This window comes from Pelobates fuscus, chromosome 2, assembly GCF_036172605.1.
Source record: "Pelobates fuscus isolate aPelFus1 chromosome 2, aPelFus1.pri, whole genome shotgun sequence".
NCBI classification, from domain to species: Eukaryota; Metazoa; Chordata; class Amphibia; order Anura; family Pelobatidae; genus Pelobates; species Pelobates fuscus.
The window spans coordinates 203,676,033-203,697,522 of NC_086318.1; the positions used below are offsets into that span (position 1 = coordinate 203,676,033).

Sequence of the window (21,490 nt, forward strand, 5' to 3'; positions counted from 1 at the left end):
TATAATATGTTTGTGTTTGTAGTTAATTATAAACATGAAAAGTATGAATAAAGGCATGTCTTGATGTTAAAGACTGATATGATTTTAAAGTATAGGTTCTCTGCTCCTTTAAAATGAAAAAGGGTTACTCCAGCCATTAAAGCAATTAGTGTCAGCTGACTGCTCTCTGCCTATGAAGTTAGTATCTGTGCACAAAAATTGATATTGATAATGGCACCCTAATGACTCTGAAGTAGTCATGGTGCTTGGAGTAACCCTTTAACCCCTTAAGGACACATGACATGTCTGACATGTCATGATTCCCTTTTATTGCAGAAGTTTGGTCCTTAAGGGGTTAAGATAATCAATTTTTATTTTTTGTTCATGTAGTATTTATTTTCCTCTTGGCATATGTTTTTGCAAGTATAACAAATTTATTGTTTTTAAATGTTCATCAGAATAGTTCATTGTTAAGCTTGACACCACCTGTATTTATTAAAAAAAAAAGTTTAAAGGCACATGCTAGGCACTAATTTCTCTAAATTAAGTTTTTATAGTGCCAGGAGGCACCCTTACCTCAAGGGGTTAAACCTCTCTCGAACGGTTTAACCCCAATGTTGCGTCCAATGCCAGTCGGCTTCCCGCCCCCAGTGGCTTGCAGCTTTTAAATTTTAGATTCAGGAAGTGCCATTTACTTTGGTGTTGTGGCTTCTTATTGCTTTATTTACCCAACGGCTGAGAGCGGTCAGCTGACACTCAGCCAATCAGTGACCCCTCGTTCACTAAACTGGCTTGCAAGAAGTAGTTTTTTCCCAAGCCCTGCCTGGTAGCATACTGCACTTCCTGAATGAAAATTTAGAAGCCGCTGAGGGGGAGTGGAGACCGTCCCTCAGCTCTGGGATCAGGTAAGTAAATAAAGGGGTTTAACACTTAATTCACTGCAGTGGGGGGTGCCAGGAAGGCGGTAATACCCCTAAATTGCCTCAATCTATGAGGATATAGCTGAGGCTGGATGTCCTCATGCAGAGAGTGAGGACGTCCAGCATTAGTTACCATACCAAAAGTCCATTAACATCCAGAAAGCACTTCCAGTGGACAGCCACAGTGCAATAGGGACACTGCAGTGAGCAGAAGTGGTCTGGGTACCTGTAGTCCCCTTTTAATTTTAGCAGCATCATATTTCTTGTACAGATACTGCCATGGGAAAATAGCCACACCAAAAAAAATACAATTAGTTTTGAAACCATTTTCTCTCAATGGTTGTACCACGTCTGGGTTAGCTCATTCATCACCTGATGGGACAGGAATAATTAAACAATTAAGGTTTCTCCCCTAATATCCCTCAGTCCTTTTTTTTTTTTCCATGTCCTCAGCTATTTTATCTCAAACTGCAAAAGATGATGGTTCTTTGTGTCCCCCAGTATCATCCATGCTCCATTAGACATGAGCTGGACAAAGTTTGAATTCCACATGCTGTGGGCTGTCGGTATGCGTCTCTTTCTTTCTTATTGTGACCCTGGAATTTTTGACTTGCAGGTGCTGTTGCCTTGCCATGCTGATAATATATACTATAATATGATTAAAGATTAATATATATTAATATGTGATTTCTTTTCGTTGTTCTAAATATTTATGACTGAATTTGGCAAGCGGTGCTTGTTGATATGGATATTTTCCTATCTGTTGTCTTTGGCCTTCTTTTTAGTGATCCAGTGAAAAGTTATATTACTCGTAAGATATTTGTGAGCACTTCATTATTATATTATTCAGCTATCCAGACATTGGTATATAAGGTAGATAATTCTTAGATAACTCTGTTTTGAGGCAACTGTGCAGAGTAAGACCTTCTAGTTTTGTTGGTTATTTAGTTGTCGAAAAATACATTTTTTGGCAGTGCAATCAGAAGATGACCTCAGATTTCCTTTCTAAAAATGATTTGGATCTATGCAGAACCATGTAAATTGGTTTCATTTGATGGTTGCGGTCTATGCATCTAGAGCCAACCTATGGCATCATTCAGGTGTTGCTATCAAAGGAAAGCTTTTTTTTTGTGTGTCTCATTTTATATATATATATATATATATATATATATATATTCCAAGTAGATGGCTGCACTCACGGTTTTGTAAAAGTCCAAAGTTTATTGTAGTAGCATAAAAATATTTGCGATCAACGTTTCAGTCCTTCTAGGAGGATTTTCATCAGGATCATAAAAGCAAATATCATACATTCAGCGTTTTTATACAAGACATAATTAGTTAGTTTAAACAAATTAAGTGAATTGGCTTACCCGAGGTGAATGTTGCCGTCTGGCTGGCGTCCCTGATTCTCCAGTGCGCATGTGCAAGTGTACTCCGTCCCCTAGTGTGACGTCATATTCAATCGACGTATCTGTCCGTTACCATAGCGATGCGGACATGCAATACGTCGCTATGGGAATAATGTAAACCGGACATGGGGAGCATAAGTGTTAATGAAGACACCGTGATCATTATAACAGTATGGCTAATGCCTATTGTGTACATATATATTCAATAAAGTTAATGGGCTGAATAGTGATTTCTATACAGAAAGTGGTAAATGTTGATCCTGCTCTCTAATAATCTGGCAGGATATCACTAGATAAATTGCTAAATAGTGCAAAATGCATTTAAAGTGCCAAATGTAATTGGTGTATTAGAATGGAGTTCTATTATAACACCCCAAAAGAGATTGTAAGTGATTAACTGTAATTACAATCTGTTAGTGCCGAATTTAAAGTGCTAACCAGTGCTCATAAAGTGCTCATAAAGTGCTATGGTGGTGTTTAGAAGAGTGCTAAATATATCCATTAAGTGTTTTATGTGCAATGTATCAAAGAAGGCCTAACTATATACATATTATACAAAAACCCACACTTATTGATATATACATATAGGTAATCTGTCTGAGAAATATATGGTATGTATTTAAACTATATATTCCTATCTCAAGGAGTACAACATAGTATATGTTAGAGCTAAGCATTATATCATTGATACTTATAGTTGTACAAGTTATACAGTATACTAAACAATTACTGATGATATCTCAGACAGTACAATTAAAATCATAAACTAAAATAATATAACAAGCTGGAGCATAGTTTGCATATTTCTGCTAGGTACAAAGCTCTTCAATAAGCCATATTTCCTTAAATTGGTGGAGGCTGAAAAGTTAATGCAGAAGAATCATTTATCAAATTGTTTAAATCCTTTAAATTTTTGAAGCAGACCTATATCATGAATCAATACCAAGTATGACTATTAATTAAGAAAAACACATAAACAACCTATTAGAAGGCAATTTTCAATGCATCTTGGAACAGAGTAAAGAAGAAAATTCTGCCGAGAAGTCCAATCAGACTACAATTTGATAAATGATTCTTCTGCATTAACTTTTCAGCCTCCACCAATTTAAGGAAATATGGCTTATTGAAGAGCTTTGTACCTAGCAGAAATATGCAAACTATGCTCCAGCTTGTTATATTATTTTAGTTTATGATTTTAATTGTACTGTCTGAGATATCATCAGTAATGGTTTAGTATACTGTATAACTTGTACAACTATAAGTATCAATGATATAATGCTTAGCTCTAACATATACTATGTTGTACTCCTTGAGATAGGAATATATAGTTTAAATACATACCATATATATCTCAGACAGATTACCTATATGTATATATCAATAAGTGTGGGTTTTTGTATAATATGTATATAGTTAGGCCTTCTTTGATACATTGCACATAAAACACTTAATGGATATATTTAGCACTCTTCTAAACACCACCATAGCACTTTATGAGCACTGGTTAGCACTTTTTGTAACACGGTTGTCACTTTAAATTCGGCACCAACAGATTGTAATTACAGTTAATCACTTACAATCTCTTTTGGGTTGTTATAATAGTACTCCATTCTAATACACCAATTACATTTGGCACTTTATATGCATTTTGCACTATTTAGCAATTTATCTAGTGATATCCTGCCAGATTATTAGAGAGCAGGATCAACATTTACCACTTTCTGTATAGAAATCACTATTCAGCCCATTAACTTTATTGAATATATATGTACACAATAGGCATTAGCCATACTGTTATAATGATCACGGTGTCTTCATTAACACTTATGCTCCACATGTCCGGTTTACATTATTCCCATAGCGACGTATTGCATGTCCGCGTCGCTATGGTAACGGACAGATACGTCGATTGAATATGACGTCACACTAGGGGACGGAGTACACTTGCACATGCACACTGGAGAATCAGGGACACCAGCCAGACGGCAACATTCACCTGGGGTAAGCCAATTCACTTAATTTGTTTAAACTAACTAATTATGTCTTGTATAAAAACGCTGAATGTATGATATTTGCTTTTATGATCCTGATGAAAGTCCTCCTGGAAGGACTGAAACGTGGATCGCAGGTATTTTTATGCTACTACAATAAACTTTGGACTTTTACAAAACCGTGAGGGCAGCCATCTACTTGGACTTTTTGGATACATTAGCTGTGTATGGCTGGCACCCGGTCATTAAGGGATGCATTAGCGTGAGTGCAGGAATCAATTTGTTTTTTATATATATATAATTATCCTGAGGGCATTTATTCACTGTTTATTTGATTAATTATTCAGTTTCCGATCACTGATGGTAGTGACAACTAAGATGTGATACTGCTAAAATAAACCATTGCTATATTTTAGTTAAAGGGATACTATAGTCGCCCAGACCACTTCAGCTCAATGAAGTGGTCTAGGTGCCAGGTCCCTCAGGTTTTAACCCTTCAGATGCAAACAGCAGTTTCAGAGAAACTGCTATGTTTATATTAGTGGCTGTCTTCCTCTAGCTGCTGGACTCTTTGAATACGCGTGTGGCACTAGAGAGCTGACGTTGGCGGGGGAGGAGAGGTCACCAGCGCCGAGGGAGCCTGGCGCTGGAATAAGGTAAGCTGCTGAAGGGGTTTTAACCCCCTTCAGCGCCACGGGAGGTGGACCCTGAGGGTGGAGGCACCCTCAGGGCACTATAGTGTCAGGAAAACCGCTTTGTTTTCCTGACACTTTAGTGATCCTTTAACTTTTTGCACATCTTGTGTTCATGCTACCATGGGCAATGGCATTTAAAATGTTTTTTCCCAAATCTTTCAGCCATGTTTCCTGCCTAGTTTCCATGGCTGTATAAACCGAAGATGCATAACTTAATCCATACCTAATGTTTAAATGTTTTATTTTGTTTCATTTACACTTTGTACCTGGATCACCTGGCTATGTAAAGTAGTTCATTCATGTAATCCTGTACTGGTGTCCTCAATTCTCTGTTGGTGCACAAGTTTATTGCTCAATGTCATGCTGTGGAAGAAAGTGTGTTTTTAACTGTCCTGATATAGTAGTCTTCTATTATGCTACACTTCCCCATATCTATGCCAGCAGTTTGCAGCAACTGAACACTTAATTCCAAAGTGTGTCAGATTGTAACATGGTTTCAGTCAATTTGTATTCTGGGTGGAAAGATAAACATATTTTAACTCCTACCCGAGAAGGCCTGCGTCTTTTCTAGCGATTTAATTAGACTTAGATTTGCAGAAAATACTTAGTTCCTTATATTTTTCTCCTCTTTTGCAAAATCCAACGGAATAGCTCCATTGCCTAAACATGCTGTTTATTTTTTACATCCATTTAGGGCTCCCTTTCTACCTGTCAGCTTTCTGAGCCATTACTCTGGTTTATTTTGAGAGTGCTAGACACCAGTGAAGCATTGAAAGCATTCCATGAAATGGGTAAGATATTCCACAGTGGATCAAGTACGTCATATGCGAAGAATACATACTAGCACTGAAAATATATACATTTGGCCTAACTAGCTATTTTCCAGGTGCTCCACTGTGTTCTTTACCTTATTATAGCATGTCATTTTCTTGGATATTCTCTCACACTCTGTTAAGTTTGCACCATAATATTCCGCTAGTCTTTTAATTGATATTTGAAGATGTTGTTTATTCTATTTCAGGTGGTGTTCAGCTTATTTGCAACAACATGGTAACCAGTACAAGAGCCATTGTTAACACTGCTAGGAGCATGGTTTCCACCATCATGAAGTTTTTGGATTCTGGTCCCAGCAAGACTACAGATAGCAGTTTGAAAGCAAGAGTGCTAGCATCTGAGCCTGATAATGCAGAGGGCATCCATAACTTTGCTCCCCTAGGTTTGTCAAGTTAATCATTCTCTTCTAAGTCTAAATGTAGGTTCTGACGACCACTACATGTTTACTTTTTAGGAATATATGCATTGCAATTGCTTTACAACACAAAGCATACTTTATTATAACTACATCGAACATTACTTCATTCACTCTCTACTTTAATGCATATTAGCAACAATTATAGCGTCATTTAAAGCATCAAACCTTTTATTGGGAGGTAAAATACTATAGTGTGTTTTTTTTTGTTTGTTTTTTTTTGTTATTATTCTTCTGTGTCTTCAGGTACAATCACCTCAAGTAGTCCTACTGCTCAGCCTGCTGAAGTTTTGCTGCAAGCTACCCCTCCACATAGGAGAGCGAGATCAGCGGCTTGGTCATATATCTTCTTACCAGAGGAAGCCTGGTGTGATCTTACCATCCATCTTCCAGCAGCAGTCTTGTTGAAAGAAATACACATACAACCCCATCTTGCATCCCTTGCAAGTAAGTGACATTATGGATTTTATTTAAAAATCATTTATTCTTTAATTTTCATTTTTGTAATGAATATTTTTGACCCCTATACTTCAATATAGTATGAAAACAATTGTAGATTAATAAACTATTTATTTTTCTGTCATATGGTGGCAGTAACCTCTGGGTTTTGCTCCTCCCTGTGGACAAGACTTTTAACAAGCTATTTTAAAAGGATCCTCCCCCTTTAGGTATAAATACTGAGCCCGCAAAACCTACCCCAGTCTTCTTTCTTGTCCCGATAGGGATGGACAGGACTTTCGTTTGTCTGGTGAGGCACACGGGATGTTGTCTGGGGGATCCGGTCCGAGAGCTGCCCGGGTGGTAAGCTGAGTGGCCCATGCTCCGTTGTCTTGCCGTTACGGAGTGAACAGAGGCTGTTGAATTTATGCCGAGAAGGTTTCCGGCAAATTGCTTCCCGGGAGGCGGAGCTCGCTCTGAGCAAGCGCACAGCGGTGGAACGCACGCCCTGGTGGTGTTTGCGTTCCACCTAAGCTTCCGGGTGCGCAAAGACGCATGCGCAAACGGAAGCTTAAAGATATACACACAAAAAAAAAAAAAAAAACCCGCGAAATTTGAATTAAAAAGCTGTGCTGGTACCCACTGACAGCATGGATGCAGGTCAGAAGTGGTACGCCGTGTCACCTGCCCCCCCACACGGCTCAGAGGTATTTTGAGGTAAGATTGATAAAGAAATCTTTACTTTGAAATACTTTCTGAAGAAGAGTCTATATTCTAAAGAGCCTCCACTTATTTTTTACAGATATGTCTAGTCCACCTGAGATGGATAAGGAAAAGCTAACCCCCACGCCTAGAAAGGCTACGGTGAAGTCCAAACATATTGTTTGCAGCGAATGTGCAACTCCTCTCCCAGACGGGTCTAGGAAGAAAATATGCAGTCAGTGTACTGCAAACTCTTTGGAAAGAGAAAAGCAAAAAGATATGCAATCTTTCCTATCCTGGTTCCAGGAGAATTTGTCACAGACCTTGGACACGATTAAAGAATCTAAAAGGGTAGAAGCCCCCATTCAACAAAAGATTAATAAAAGAAAGAGAATTTCTTCATCTGAATCATCTTCGGGAGAATGTTCTTCTTCTTTGGAATCAGTAGATTCAGCTTCCTCGTCAAGTGAACCAGTGGGGTTTCCCTCTGAGGCAATCCGTAAATTTATTAAAGAAGTAAATCTGACAATTCTACCTCAGGGATCAGAAAATCCAAAGAAAGGCTTTTCTGTGCAACAGAGCCTACTTGAATTTGTATTTAGGGAATGGAAAAACCTAGAAAAACGTGCCTTTATTTCCAGACACTTCAAGGATGTCTTCAGGCTGGCTAGCGACGTTATGTGGGAAGATCTCCCAAAGGTTGATGTTCAGGTGGCACAGATTGCCAAGAGAACCACTATCCCTATAGGAGAAACTGCAGCATTAAAGAATCCTATGGATAAAAGAGCCGAAACCTCGTGTAGGCGGGCTTATCAAACAGCTGGTTTCCAATGCAAAGCCTTACTGGCAGGAGCAGCAGTGGCCAGAGCAAATGAAGTGTGGCTAAATTTAGTACAGGAAAATTTATCGTCTGGTCATATTGATGATCTAAGTCACATGTTTCAGAACATGCATTTGGCGAATGAATTCCTTTTGGATATGTCGACTGAGGTGCTGAAATTGGCCTCCAGGATCATGGGTTTGTCTTCTGTGGCAAGACGTGCCCTATGGTTGAGGTCTTGGTCGGCGGATACAGCGTCTAAGGCAGTCCTTTGTGAACTTCCTTTGGAAAAATCAAAATTATTCGGTGCTCCCTTAGAGGAAATCATAAGACAGATGTCTGAAACCAAGAAGGCACTTCCGCAAGATAGAAAATCCTCCTGGAGACCGGGGTACAGAAACTACCAATCTAAGGGTAGGAGATCCTTTCAAGAGAGACCACATTTTTTTCAAAGAAAGGATAAAAGCCGGAAATTTGAAAGTAATGAGGTCAAAAGATCCTTCAGAGACAAAGGGAGACGTTTTTGACGCCAGAGGTGTGGGAGGACGGCTCCAATATTTTTTTCCGGTGTGGGAACAGACCACAGAGGATCCCTGGGTTCTAAGGATTATCCGAAAGGGACACAGGATTATTTTTCTGGAAAAACCAAGGTCAAGGTTTCTACTATCGACTTACCAGTCTGCAAAATCTCGAGCTCTAGATTATCAGTCCAGGCTGCTTCTACACAAAGGGGTTATAGAAAGAGTTCCAAAAGAACAGGAATTTCGGGGAGTCTATTCGAGACTATTTCTGGTTCCAAAACCGGACAACTCGTTTAGGCCCATTCTGGATTTGAAGAAGATAAATCAGTTTATCCCCTATCACAGATTCCGTATGGAATCAATAGCATCAATTTTTCCTCTATTACAAAAAGGCGACGTTATGGTAAAGATAGACTTAAAGGATGCGTATCTTCATGTTCCGATAGCCAGCGCTTCAAGGAAATATTTAAGATTTGCAATAAGAAGTAGAAGAAGTCACATCCTTCATTTCCAGTTCAGGGCCCTGCCTTTCGGTCTGTCGTCCGCTCCAAGAATCTTTACAAAGATCCTGTCTCCTCTAACTGCTCATTTGAGGGAAAGGGGTATTTCAATTATCCCATATTTAGACGACTAGCTTCTAGTGGCACATACCGAGAATCAACTACACGAGGATCTGCAGGTCACTATAAGGTTTCTTCAGGACCATGGCTGGATCTTGAATCTAAAGAAATCAGTTTGCATTCCAACAAAAGTTATAGAGTTTCTCGACTTCGAGATCAATTCAGACTCCATGTCAATATTCCTTCCCAAACGAAAGAGAAAAAAGATCCGAAAAACGGTTTCCAACCTCCAAAGGATGAAAACTTGTTCCTTCAGAGAGGCCATGAGTGTGTTAGGTCTTCTTACGGCCACCTTCCCGGCGGTCAAATGGGCAAGATCAAAGGTCAGACCCTTACAGTGGAACATCCTGACTTCCTGGTCAAAGAAGGAGGAAGATCTGGACGAAATATTCCTGCTGTCCCCTCAGGTGAAGACGCAACTAGATTGGTGGAAAACCTCAGAGTGCCTTTTAAAAGGTTTATCCTTTCTACCACAGGTCTGGCTAATAGTCACCACAGACGCTTCAAACATTGGGTTGGGGAGCCCACTTAGGCTCCACCATGTTCCAAGGAAAATGGTCTTCCAGGGAAGCAAAGGAATCTACAAATTTCAAAGAATTATTGGCGGTTCTGTATGCTCTTCATCACCTCAGACCTTGGCTACTTCAAAGAGCGGTCAAGATACAGTCAGACAATCGCACGGTAGTCTCTTATATCAATCGACAGGGAGGAACCAGAGCAAGAAGGCGTTACAGTCTTTGTACAGAAGTTATGGAATGGGCGCAGAGAAATCTAGAAGACATCGCAGCGGTTTACATAAGAGGCAGCGACAATGTAATAGCCGACGATTTGAGCAGAGGGAAGTGGGACCAAAAGGAATGGTCTCTAAACCCAGACGTATTCAGTATCTTGACTGGAAAATTTGGTGTCCCAGAAGTAGATTTGATGGCAAGAGAATCAAACAAGAAGGTTTCCCACTTCGCCTCCCTATTCAGAACGGATCAACCCAATTGGATAGACGCTCTATCGATGAGGTGGGATTTTCCGCTGGCTTACATCTTCCCACCTCTGCCCCTGATCCCAAAGGTCCTCCTCAAGATACGTACGGACAAGGCGAGGATATTGGCGATAATCCCTTATTGGCCAAACAGAGTCTGGTTTGCGGCCCTAAAGAAGATGACTATCGACTATTGGGAGCTTCCCATTTCAGTTCATCTCATTGTGAACAGGAACCTACCCTTGAAAGTACTGGAAATGTTCAGGTTGACGGCTTGGCTACTGCAAGGCTGATCCTTCGAAACAAGGGCTTGCAAGATGAGAGAATAACAGTCTTACTCCACGCAACTAGACGATCGACTTCTAGGATATACTTCAGAATTTGGTCCAAATTTCTTCACTGGGGTAGGGATCACCGGCTCTCGATATTACAACCGTCTCTCGATATTACAACCGTCTATAGATAACATTCTTCAGTTTTTGCAAGACGGCTTTGACGCAGGCCTAGGAGTCTCAACTCTCAAGGTTCAAATCTCAGCCTTGAATTTTTTTCTTATTAAGGATTTGGCAGCCAATGTTTTCGTCAGAAGATTTTTTAGGTCCATCAGCCTCAAGAGACCTCCTAAACGATCGGTGTTTCCGACGTGGGACTTGTCCCTAGTCCTTCAGGCCCTTAGTACTAACCCGTTTGAACCTTTGGAGGAAGTTCCTTTGAAAATTTTATCTCTCAAGGTATTGTTTTTGGTAGCCATCACGTCAGCCAAAAGAGTGGGAGAACTTCACGCCCTATCCTCCTCAGATGAATTCACCATTTTTCATGAGGACAAAGTGGTTCTTTCCCGAGACCATCTTTTCTTCCAAAGGTTTTATCTTCAAAAAATGTTAATCAACCTATTATTTTACCTTCCTTTTTTAGTGCGCCCTCATCCCTTCAAGAGCACAGATGGCAAAAGTTGGACGTCAGAAGAGCGTTATGTATATATTTAAACAGAACAAAGGAGTTCAGAGTTTCGGATCACCTGTTTGTTAATTTTCAGGGTCACCTAAAGGGCAAGGTGGCTTCCCGTGGGACCTTGTCTCGTTGGCTTATTCAGGCTATCGATTTGGCATATTCTTCCTCGGGTCTTCAGTCTTCTGCTACAATCAAGGCCCATTCTACTCGAGCCATGGCTACCTCATGGGCAGAAAGAGCACTTGCATCTCCAGAAGTCATTTGCAAGGCGGCATGCTGGTCGTCCTTCAACACATTTATCAAGCACTACCGGCTAGACATATTCTCTGCCTCTGAAGCTGCTTTTGGGCGTAAGGTGTTACAAGCCGTCGTGGCATAGGTCCCGCCCAGAGGGATTCTTGCTATATCCCAGAGGTTACTGCCACCATATGACAGAAAAAACTGAAATTTTTACTTACCGTAAATTCTTTTTTTCTTAATATGGTGGCAGTATTATTACCCTCCCTCTTTATTAAAGAAATTTTTGCATTGGATGTTTGCTTGGTCTGGTTTCTTTACTTGTTACGTACTGGGGTAGGTTTTGCGGGCTCAGTATTTATACCTAAAGGGGGAGGATCCTTTTAAAATAGCTTGTTAAAAGTCTTGTCCACAGGGAGGAGCAAAACCCAGAGGTTACTGCCACCATATTAAGAAAAAAAGAATTTACGGTAAGTAAAAATTTCTGTTTTCACTTTCTCTTTTTTAATACTAAAGGCATTACAAATGTAGATGTGTTATTAATTATTAAAGGATTTCTTCAACCACCATGACCATGGCTGCTTTTAGAAGAGGTCATGGTTTTATGAATCTCAAAGTACATTTGCACTTTTGTGTCGGTGGTTAATTGCACCATAGACACATGTGACTTAACAGAGTTCCAGGCTCCCTTATATCCATCTCGTGCAAAAAAAAATATTGGAGCTGTCAAAGCGTGCTGGCAAGAGATGTAATGAGCTTCTCTCTTGCAGACATCACTCCTGCAAGTTAAAGCTTCAGTGTCTACTCCCTCCCTCTGTGCGCTGCCATCTCCTCACGTTTTTTTTTTTTTTTTTAAACAATTCCCCTCTGCCCATCCCTCCCTTCACTACGCATTTTACAGTGCACACGTTACGTTTTAAACAATTGAAAAGCTCCAATCAGATGCTTCTCTATGAGAAACAGCTGATTGGACTATGGAGAGGGAAGCTGTGAAGTTGGACAGAGCATGGACTCCAGCTACACTAGCTTTGCCTGATACTGTATTTCAGTTAAGTTTACAACTTATTTATTAGACTTTTATGTGAGACCTTATGAATAATGCCCAGTAGGGCATTCTAAACTTAAATAAAAACTAGTAGGGGAGTTGCATTAAACCTTTAATGAATCCTTGATATCTAGTGGCATTGGTATGTAACGCAGGGTTACATAAAATTATTTCTGATTACTATGCCTATTTACGGTATGTGATGTAAATGTTCAGGATTGATGCTTAATTTTCAGTGAAATTGACCTCTGATTGAAATGTTCCCTATTTTGTATTTTATGTATAGAAACCACTTTTGTTCATGAGGAAGTTTACCTTCTAGACCTTATTTTATTCTCAAATCTTACTATTCTAGCATGTCCGTCATCTGTTTCGGTGGAAATAAGTGCTGATGGAGTGAACATGCTGCCATTATCTACTCCAATCATTACCAGTGGGCTTACCTACATAAAGATACAGCTTGTTAAAGCAGAAGTGGCTTCAGCAGTCTGCCTTAGACTTCACCGTCCCCGTGACGCTAGCACTCTAGGCCTTTCACAGATAAAATTACTTGGCCTAACTGCATTTGGAAACACGTCTTCAGCAACTGTAAACAACCCCTTCTTGCCATCTGAGGATCAAGTTTCTAAGACTAGGTAATATGTTCAGAGCACATAGGATTTTGATCTTTAAAGTAATTTCATAATGAGAGGCTTGAGTATAAAGTGAAATAACCTCAATACTGTTAAACCCATTGTGTTTAACTGTTTGGAGCCACGAGTGTGTGAATTCCTTGTGTGGCACGAGGAGAATATACATGCAAGTCATACGTTAAAAGTGTGTATGTATATATAAAATGTATGTATGTGTGTATGTGTATATTTTATAAATAATGTGCACACGCACGCGTAATTGATTTATCCCTGATTGATCGCCTATGTGACTGAGGTACAAGACAAAATAATCGTCCAACATGCCTCCATTCAGTGTTAAATACAGGCAAATGCTTTTCTATGTGGAACTGGTTGGACTAGTACCTGTTTTTGTGGGGTTAGGTTTGCTGCTTCCTTCACTCTGAAGTTATATGGATTCAGTGGTCCTGTATGTTTAGACCTTTAAGGTAAAACATTGCCATTTTTCTGAAAGGGCAATCTTTGCTTTAAAGGTAGAGCATGACTCTTGTGGCTGTAATGCTTGACAGCCCCTGGAGGGTCGTGGCACGATGGTCATTGGACCAATGCTGGAGGAAGCCATGCTTACTCAAAAACGTTGTGGAGAGGTGAGCAGGCGGCGAGTACTGTTTTGTATTTCTAATGCCACAGTGTCCCTTTTAACCATTATTGGCATTCATACAGCGCCAACTTACTCTGCAGCATTTGAATCATTTCAAACTTTTTCTTACAAATTGTGATCATTTAAAAAAACTTAAAACAAATTAAATAAAGTCCTTGGTTAGAACAGAGAAAATTTACCTATTGATTTTAATGTACTTTTTTATTTTTTATTAAATGTTTTCTTTTTTGATTGATCTAGCATTGGTTGGTTAAGACTACTGCATCACTGTCTCACACATATCAGTGAATTGGAAGCAATGATGGCTAGCGCTGCTGCACCTACAGCCAATCTGCTGCAAACATGTGCAGCATTACTTATGTCTCCATATTGTGGGATGCACTCTCCTAACATTGAAGCTGTACTGGTCAAGATCGGATTGCAGTCTACAAGAATAGGCCTAAGGCTAATTGACATCTTACTTCGCAATTGTACAGCATCTGGGAGTGACCCTGCTGGTAAGATAAATATTTATTTTACTCTTATTTCAGATCATGTCAGGAAAATTGGATTTATTTTTATTTCATGCATGTGCAGTAGAGGGTAACAGTGACACGTGCTTTGTGTAGCTTGTTGGAGCCACACAAATGCTGTTTTCTAAGCCACATCTGTGTGTAATTTAACATGTCTTACAGATGTCAAATTGAAGGGCAAATGTTGACATTTGTAATGTAATTCTGCATTTTATGGAGAGACCATATTCAATTGTATCATAATGGGCAATATAACTGGCTCTACACAACCTGCTCTCTTATATAGGCTATGAATGTTTTTTCTCCTTTTGTGTATCTGTTGTTTTACCTTTTTACATTTAAGGTGATATTTTACTGAATGTATCTGAATTAAACCGTAACTCCTCCCTCTATCTCACCCCACTAAAATAAATGTTTTTTTTTTTGAAATATTTGGTGATAGTTGATATGGACTAAAGAAAGAACTTTTAATGGAAATACTTATATATACAGGTCTTGTTCATTCTTGCTTTTTGCAGATTTAAATAGCCCACTTCTTTTTGGAAGACTTAATGGTCTCTCTTCAGATTCAACAATTGATATCCTGTACCAGCTTGGGACAACACAGGATCCTGGAACAAAGGATAGGTACATTGAACATTTTTCTGGTCCCCCCAATCCTTAAATTGTGCACCTGTTAAAATTCAATTAGTGCACTAAAAGTTGAAAGACTGTGTTCACACGATATGCACATTTTAAAGCTGCTGCATCACAAAATTTATGCCTTGTCCACAGGCTTTCTGTGGTTCCTTCCGACCCCTCCATGATGTGCTAAAAAACCAACCAACCAAAAAAAAACCCCCAATACACACTTCTTCATATTGTTAATCTTTAACTAGACAATCGCATGGAGATCATTTGCCACATATTTTGATAGGTTCAAGATGCTTTCTGCTAGAACGTTTATAATTATAATATAATTTATAACATTCTATAATTTTCTCCCTTTTGTAGAATCCAAGCTCTGTTGAAGTGGGTAAGTGATTCTGCTAGAGTTGCCTCATTGAAGAGGAGTGCTCGCAACAGCTACATTTCTCCAAACCGCTCACCCAGAGAGTTTGGCCTCTTGATGCCATCCCCATCTCATTTGCACTGTGTAGCTGCAATTTTGTGGCACAGCTATGAACTTCCTGTAGATTATGACCTGCCTGGGCTACTCAGTAGAGATCTTTTTGAGTAAGTAATTATTGGAAAATATTATTCATCTTGCCTTTTTTTTTTTGTTTCTTGTCTCCACTTTCTTTCTAGACCATTAGAATCCTTGTTACTCCTGAAATGTATACTTTGAATAGATGGTTAGACATGCGTTCATTTCAAATCATGCTCTTGCTATAATTCTATTTTCAAATTTTTGTTTCCCCCCCATAATCTAGGTCATTGTATAAATGGTCAATGTCTCTCCCCTGCAATATGGTCTTAAAGAAGGCAGTTGACGGCCTGCTGTGCTCAATGTGTCACATCCATCCCAGCTACTTTTCTTTGCTCATGGGATGGATGGGTATTACTCCTCCTCCAATTCAGAGCCATCACAGACTGTCCATAACTGATGACAGCAAAAAGCAAGACCTCAATGCATCCCTGACTGACGATTCAAAAAACGCACAAGCGACCCTTGCACTAACAGATTCTCACCTGGCCACCCTTGCTGCCTCATCACAATCTCCAGAAGCCATCAAGCAACTACTGGACTCTGGTTTGCCCTCACTTCTGGTAAGAAGCTTAGTGAACTTTTGCTTCAGCCCTATATCCAATTCAGACTGTGCTGCTACTTCTACAGATTGCACCCAGGATCGACTCAGGAGACAGCACACCTCTCAGCACTTTACTAGGATGCCAGTAACAGCGGACTTGGTGGCACCCATTCTCAGGTTTCTGACTGAGGTCGGCAACAGTCATGTAATGAAGGACTGGCTTGGTGGCTCAGAGGTCAATCCTCTGTGGACAGCACTTCTGTATTTGCTCTGTCATTCTTGTGCCAGCTCAGCAGGTCATGTAAGTGGGACTCAGCAGGCTAGTGCTAGGTGCACTGTACTCACAACAGCAGCAGGAAATGGACTTACTACTCAACAAAGGACCGCAGTGGAAAATGCAACAGTGGCTTTCTTCTTGCAGTGTATATCTTGCCATCCAAATAATCAAAGACTAATGGCACAGGTATGTTAAAATAATAATGAAATTATTGAAAACATCTACATCACTTTTGTCCAAATTCTGCATGTGGGGTCAACCTGCAATATTCACAGTTTAGACTGACCTCTCTTTGCTCCTAGGTGGGTGCATGTTCAAACTGTTGGTCTGCTGAGAGCTTAACATAACCCATAAACCGTGAAAAGGGCTATATGTAAATTGATTGCATCTGTGGTATGGCTGCTGTCCTCTCAACCATATGAGTTTAGCTAATATTGCTGTGCAAGGTTTTATGGGATAAGAGTTTCTTATTGGTAAGTCATCTATCTGCAGCCTAAACCGTGCACAGAGGGGACACTTTCACGGTATATTACTTTTATTTATTTTAAATCTCTTTAAAAAAAAAAAAAAATTTTTTTTTATTGCATTAAATTAATTGCACTATCATGTGCAATAATAGGGGGGGGGGGGGGGGTAATTTTTTTCCCTGCATAATTTCCTTGTAAAGAATAACACCTTTGGATTTATTGCAAATAAAGTGACATTGGACTTATCTTTATAGGTCCTGTGTGAATTATTCCAGTCTTCTCCACAGCGTGGAAACCTCCCCGCCTTGGGTAATATCTCTGGCTTCATTCGAAGACTCTTTCTGCAGTTGATGTTGGAAGATGAGAAAGTGACTATGTTCCTACAGTCTCCTTGTCCTGTATGTATCTTGAATGTTTGTCTTTGCATTATTGTTTTATATATATGTATATATCTGTTCACTTCTAGGGACCATTAGGAAATTCAGCTTGCTCAAGTGTATTCTGTGAAGAGTGCGTTCTATATACTTTTTTTCTAATTTTACAAAAAGTGCAGGTTTCAATAGAAAATTCCACTTTTATGAATGACTCTTGTTTTACAGTCCCTGGCTGTCAGACAACTAGTCCTGCTTGTTTAGCTCTTTGGAGTTAAATTCAAGAGGCAGCAATAGCTGAGAGCACGTCTGACTTGCAAAATCTTCTCATTGAGCTGTATTGGAAAGTCTGCGATTGGACAGTCTCATAAAGTCTGCGCTGGGGGTGAAAAATGCACAATTCACATTAGTATCCCGTTAATCTCCGTTTATAAAAGCAGAGTTAAAATGTCACTGTGCAATAATCCTTTCTTAATGCACAATCCCTTGAAGGAGTTAGTGGATCTAAAGACATCATATTGTAAGGAATGTGCCATTTTTATTACACAATTTATGATGCATGGTTTCATTGCAGAGTTGAGAACACTGCTGTAGTACTGTAACGATATGGGTTATAACAGTGTAACTCACTGTATTGTTAGGTTTATGAAGTAACCCACAGCCTCCCTTTCCCAAATTTACAAAACTCTAAATCTCCTCACCCCTCCAGTCTACCCTTAAGTTACGGTCTGTCATCTCAAAGGTGATCTATTTTTTTATTTTTTATTTTTTTTTGCTTTAGTTTAATGATTTAACACATACTGTTGTAGCTTTGCTTGATTTGACCAAACTGGCAGAATAGAGCTTTCACATGAAGTACAGCTCTGCGTTAAAGCTCTATCATAAATCCGGATGTTACACCTCCCAGCTCAAATGCATGGACATGTGCTTCTCCTCAGTACCAACGATCAGTGAGACAAGAGTTTGCCTTTAGACTTGCAAACCCTAGCTGCCTGGGGATAGTATGTGCAAGTCCCATCAATGTTCAATTGGCATATACCAGCTTACTGGTATATGCTGCTATGTGAGCTTGGAAGTGTCATTTCTTTTGAGTTCCCTTTGAGTAACTGGGCTTGGACCTATGCCCTCCACTTTCAAGCCATCTTCTATCAGTTTGACAAATATGTAAAACATAGGGCCACAGAGATTAGTCCTAGCACCTGACCACTTTAATAAGCTTAAGTGGTTATGGTACCCTCAGTGTCACATTATTTCTGTGTCTGCTATCTTACGTTGAATGTTATTGCCATCTGGAAATACATTTCTTACTTTCCAGTTTTTAAACAGTGTTTTGGATTAGGGTAGGAAACTGTGCACACATTCCCAACATTTAGATTTCTAAATGAGGTTAATATTGATGCCCTAGTCCAGGGGTCCTCAAACTTTTTAAACAGGGGGCCAGTTCACTGTCACTCAGACACTGTTGGGGGACGGACTATAGTTTGAAAAAAATTTGAACAAATTCCTATACATACTGAAACAGACAGAACTATACAGACACGTACTAACATACATACTGACACAAACTCAAATAAGGATATACATACATACATACTGAAATACATATACATACATACATACATACTGAAATACATACATACATACTGAAATACATACATACATACTGAAATACATACATACATACTGAAATACATATACATACATACATACATACTGAAATACATACATACATACTGAAATACATATACATACATACTGAAATACATATACATACATACATACATACTGAAATACATACATACATACTGAAATACATACATACATACTGAAATACATACATACATACTGAAATACAAATACATACATACTGAAATACATATACATACATACTGAAATACATATACATACATACTGAAATACATATACATACATACTGAAATACATATACATACATACTGAAATACATATACATACATACATACATACTGAAATACATATACATACATACTGAAATACATACATACATACATACTGAAATACATATACATACATACTGAAATACATATACATACATACTGAAATACATACATACATACTGAAATACATATACATACATACTGAAATACATATACATACATACATACTGAAATACATACATACATACTGAAATACATACATACATACTGAAATACATATACATACATACTGAAATACATATACATACATACTGAAATACATATACATACATACATACATACTGAAATACATACATACATACATACATACTGAAATACATACATACATACATACATACTGAAATACATACATACTGAAATACATACATACATACTGAAATACATACATACATACTGAAATACATACATACATACTGAAATACATACATACTGAAATACATACATACATACTGAAATACATACATACTGAAATACATACATACTGAAATACATATACATACATACATACATACATACTGAAATACATACATACATACTGAAATACATACATACATACTGAAATACATACATACATACTGAAATACATACATACATACTGAAATACATACATACATACTGAAATACATACATACATACTGAAATACATACATACATACTGAAATACATACATACATACTGAAATACATACATACATACATACATACTGAAATACATACATACATACTGAAATACATACATACATACTGAAATACATATACATATACATACATACTGAAATACATATACATACATACATACTGAAATACATATACATACTGATATACATACTGACATACATATACATACTGACATACATATACATACTAATATACATACTGACATACATATACATACTGACATACATATACATACTAATATACATACTGACATACATATACATACTGACATACATATACATACTGACATACATATACATATACATACTGACATACAAATACATACTGACATACATATACATACAAACACATACTGACAAACATATACATACATATACATACAAACACATACTGACATACATATACATACAAACACATACTGACATACATATACATACAAACACATACTGACATACATATACATACAAACATACTGACATACATACAAACACATACCGACATACATATACATACACATACAAACACATACTGACATGCATATACATACAAACACATACCGACATGCATATACATACAAACACATACCGACATGCATATACATACAAACACATACCGACATGCATATACATACAAACACATACCGACATGCATATACATACAAACACATACCGACATGCATATACATACAAACACATACCGACATGCATATACATACAAACACATACAGACATGCATATACAAACAAACACATACCGACATGCATATACATACAAACAAACACATACCGACATGCATATACATACAAACAAACACATACCGACATGCATATACATACAAACAAACACATACCGACATGCATATACATACAAACAAACACATACCGACATGCATATACATACAAACAAACACATACCGACATGCATATACATACAAACAAACACATACTGACATGCATATACATACAAACAAACACATACTGACATGCATATACATACAAACAAACACATACTGACATGCATATACATACAAACAAACACATACTGACATGCATATACATACAAACAAACACATACTGACATGCATATACATACAAACAAACACATACTGACATGCATATACATACATACAAACAAACACATACTGACATGCATATACATACATACAAACAAACACATACTGACATGCATATACATACAAACAAACACATACTGACATGCATATACATACAAACAAACACATACTGACATGCATATACAAACAAACACATACTGACATGCATATACAAACAAACACATACTGACATGCATATACAAACAAACACATACTGACATGCATATACAAACAAACACATACTGACATGCATATACAAACAAACACATACTGACATGCATATACAAACAAACACATACTGACATGCATATACAAACAAACACATACTGACATGCATATACAAACAAACACATACTGACATGCATATACAAACAAACACATACTGACATGCATATACAAACAAACACATACTGACATGCATATACAAACAAACACATACTGACATGCATATACAAACAAACACATACTGACATGCATATACAAACAAACACATACTGACATGCATATACAAACACATACTGACATGCATATACAAACAAACACAT

At 38.2% G+C, this 21,490-nt stretch overlaps 1 protein-coding gene across 1 annotated transcript in view; it reads left to right on the forward strand.

The window, feature by feature from the left end:
• Nucleotides 1-21,490, forward strand: part of BIRC6 (baculoviral IAP repeat containing 6) — a 305,550-nt gene that overhangs the window by 134,050 nt on the left and 150,010 nt on the right. Inside the window, exons 48-56 of the mRNA XM_063443109.1 lie at nucleotides 5,689-5,785; nucleotides 6,016-6,210; nucleotides 6,490-6,690; nucleotides 12,909-13,188; nucleotides 14,066-14,322; nucleotides 14,856-14,964; nucleotides 15,331-15,552; nucleotides 15,750-16,530; nucleotides 17,066-17,209. Coding sequence (XP_063299179.1) covers nucleotides 5,689-5,785; nucleotides 6,016-6,210; nucleotides 6,490-6,690; nucleotides 12,909-13,188; nucleotides 14,066-14,322; nucleotides 14,856-14,964; nucleotides 15,331-15,552; nucleotides 15,750-16,530; nucleotides 17,066-17,209 — 2,286 coding nt within the window. The remainder of the gene's footprint in view (nucleotides 1-5,688; nucleotides 5,786-6,015; nucleotides 6,211-6,489; nucleotides 6,691-12,908; nucleotides 13,189-14,065; nucleotides 14,323-14,855; nucleotides 14,965-15,330; nucleotides 15,553-15,749; nucleotides 16,531-17,065; nucleotides 17,210-21,490) is intronic.